The sequence below is a fragment of the Dipteris shenzhenensis genome, chromosome 18, assembly GCF_047967505.1.
Source record: "Dipteris shenzhenensis isolate YYH24624 ecotype China chromosome 18, Dip_SZ_1.0, whole genome shotgun sequence".
NCBI lineage: Eukaryota > Viridiplantae > Streptophyta > Polypodiopsida > Gleicheniales > Dipteridaceae > Dipteris > Dipteris shenzhenensis.
Genome location: NC_141613.1, coordinates 48,084,344 through 48,087,740, shown reverse-complemented (window position 1 = coordinate 48,087,740; position 3,397 = coordinate 48,084,344). Strand labels below are relative to the sequence as shown.

Genomic DNA, 3,397 nt, shown 5'->3' with positions numbered 1-3,397 from the left:
CAACAAACCCAAGGAAGCCGCCAAATTAGGGCGGACGATGTCTCTTCTTCTTCTCATTCTTCTTGTTTCTTTTTCTTGATCAATTCTTCTTCGACTTCGTCTTTTCTTGTTGTTTTTTGAGCCATAAAAGCTTCCCTTCCGCCATAGCCATAAAAGCTTCGCTTCCACCATAGCCTTATAAAGCTTCCCTTCCGCCATAGCCACACCCCCCAAAATTTCTTCCCCCTCTCTGATTTCCTTCCTCCCCTTGCCTTCCCTGCTGCTTTCTCCTTTAATTTTCCCACCACCCATCATGCCTGCTTTGCTCCTCGCCGATGACGACCAGGACGGTTCTTCTGCTGAGCCTCCCGACGAGATGTGGCTCGATCACGACGACGATGACGATGACCTTGCCGTTCTTGACTTCCCCGACCAGGAGGACTTCGTGGAGCGCGATCCCTCCGGCCGCTATGGGCGTTACCCAGAGGTGCTGGGCAAAGGGGCCACGAAAACGGTGTATCGCGCCTACGATCGGGTGGATTGCAAGGAGGTGGCTTGGAATCAAGCCAAGCCCGTCGATTCTGCTTCTCCTCGTGATGAGCAGGCCGTTTCTGTGCAGCGAGAAATCCTGCTCTTGAGGAGTCTCAATTACAAAGGGGTTATCAGTCTCTACCACGACTGGGTCGACCCCGACACTGGAAACACTAATTTCATCACCGAGCTGTGTTCCGCAAGCCTGCTGGGATATCGCAGAAAACACAAGCACGTGAGCAGGAAGGCGCTAAAGAATTGGGGCTGGCAGATCTTACGGGCGCTCGCTCACCTACACTCTCAGAGTCCCCCTGTAATACACAGGGATCTGAAGTGCGACAACATCTTGGTCAAGTGCAGCGCAGATTCTACCGTCAAAATCGGCGACTTCGGATCGGCTACCTTTCTTGATGAGACCCACCACCTGCATAGTGTCGTTGGCACGCCTGAGTTCATGGCACCAGAGATGTACGATGAAGATTACAACGAACTGGTGGATGTGTACTCGTTCGGTATGTGCATGTTGGAACTTATTACTGGAGAATATCCATATAGAGAGTGCGAAAACGTAGCTCAAATCTACAAGAAGGTCACGTCTGGAGTGAAACCCAAGTCTTTGCGCAAAGTGAAGGACATCCATGCGTTGCGCTTCATCAACCGATGTTTGCTACCCGCCTCTCAGAGGCCTACAACCAAACAACTGCTGAATGACCCCTTTTTCCGGTCAGATGGTACGGCACATGCGTCCATTGGAAACGCAGCAAGCATGACTCCGACAGTCAAACTGCCTAAATTGTTTACTGACCCTTTGTTGCAGCCCGGTTATAGTCCCCAGGTTGGAGCTGAAGCTGCAGCTGCAATGGGAAAGACAGTCGAAGTGCCTGAATTGTTTACTGACCCTTTGTTGCAGCCTGGTTATACTTCCCAGGTTGGAGCCGAAGCGGAAGCTGAAAAGGGAAAGGCGATGGATTTGTCAGGATTGTTGGGCCCTATGTCTGAAAATACAGTTGAGGTCACTAGTTTTACGCCACAAGGAAAGACTATGAAAGCGCCAGAAAATCTTGCTCTTATGCCAAAGAAGGTAGCAGCTGACAGTCTTGCAGTTGGCAAGAGCAACCGTTCCTTGCATCGCAGCTATCAAGTGACTGGCAAATGGGAAAATGAAACCACCATACGTCTGGAACTCCGCATCGAACAATCGGGTCGAGTTCGCAAGATAGTGTTCCCCTATGACCTAGGAAATGACTCTCCCAAAAGTGTGGCCGAAGAAATGGTTCGAGAGCTGGAATACCCTGATTCTGAATTGCTCCCAATTGCTGATCTAATCACTGCAGAAATTGCAGCATTAGCAACTCATGCGGAAGAGGGTTCAGTTATTCGGTTGGTCACCATGCCTGATCCGATGGATTCAGAGATTGCAGAGGTCCCAAAGCCGGGACAGCCAACCCCTTTATACAACTCTGCTGGTAGTGAAATTCTGTTTGGACCCGCGCAGGCAGAAGGCCTTTGCATTTTAGTTGGACCTTTGCATGATCAAGGCCTTTGGGGACGACTTCCTTACTACACAAAAGCCTTAGCGTGACTGCCTAGCTGGAAATCAATGTATTATATTAATTTGTAAACGAGCATCTATCCATATTTTTTTCAAAAGAATTATTTTAGTTTAGAAGATTATGATTTTGTTGGTTAGTAGTGTTGGTCTATTTGGGTGGACATTGGAGTTGATTTATAGATTTTTAACTAGTGTTTTTGTGTAACTTGGTTTGTGAATGTCCTCTGCTAGGAAAAGGATGGGAGGTTACTTTAATGCTTTGACGTTACTTGAATGAAGGCATTAAGGTGTCATGGTCAGGTGTCACATGTTACTAGTGTTAACTTGGTTTGTGAATGGAAACTGATGGAAGATTACTCTAATGCTTTGACGTTTCTTGAATGAAGGCATTAAGGTGTCATGGTCAGGTGTCACATCTTAATATCAGATATACCAGGGCAGCATAGACCGGAATCGTGGGTTCCCAGAGATCACACAACTCTCAGATCTCAGTCACGAAAGTGTTCGCACAATTAGATTCAAGACACATGAGTCTGGAGATATACTCAGCCATATAGGCAGCAAAACAGGCTCCTTACCATGCTACCCAAGTATGGACGTGTGCAGATCCAAAGTGTAACAAGATGACCTCACAAGTCACTTCATATGGTGGCTGGCAGGAGGCTGACCAGCCACAGCGAAGTGCTGCTGTCTATGAGCAAAACTGAGCTCTGTATAAGCTCCTACACTGCTTTAGTGGCTAAGTGGTGGAGTGGACCATGAGCTTAAAGGCCCCTAGATGAAGGCCTGACCTCTTTCCCTCAGATCTGGGCCAACTTGAGCCCTGGAACATGCCATGGCTAACCTCACAAGATGGCCCTACCCATTGCCCTGCTGCCAAATAGATCCACACCATATGGCTGACCAGGTCCTATCAGTCCGACCACTACACAGCTCTCCTTCCCCTTGCCCTAGTGAGGTCTTCCATGCCCTATATAAGTGGTGCTCTTGGTCCTGCCTTCCGGCCTGCATGTTTGGGGGAAGTACACAGAATGGATTGAGATACCACAGAAAATACTATCGATTGATTTTGCAAAGATTCCTACTGGCCTTGTTGCGGTGTTTTCACACACATGCACACCAGCAGCAGCTATGTGAATCGTATAGAAGTCGGCAGCCTCTCCATGATCAACACCCTTCATTAGGGTAGTTGTGAAGCCAGGGTGACTTCCAATCATTGGAAGTTGAGACTTCCACTTAGTTGCCAACTCATAGAGCCACCAAACTTACTACGAACATGTAATTCAAATCTATGATCACTAACATGTGGCTTAGTAATCCATGTACCTCTCTCCA

At 48.0% G+C, this 3,397-nt stretch overlaps 1 protein-coding gene across 1 annotated transcript; it reads left to right on the top strand.

Annotated features, from left to right (window-relative positions):
* Positions 1 to 86: 86 nt before the first annotated feature.
* LOC147891336 (putative serine/threonine-protein kinase WNK10) lies at positions 87 to 2,181 on the top strand. The gene has a single exon (XM_087390014.1). The coding sequence runs from the start codon at positions 293 to 295 to the stop codon at positions 2,090 to 2,092; it is 1,800 nt and encodes a 599-aa protein (XP_087246140.1). The 5' UTR covers positions 87 to 292; the 3' UTR covers positions 2,093 to 2,181.
* Positions 2,182 to 3,397: the final 1,216 nt, after the last annotated feature.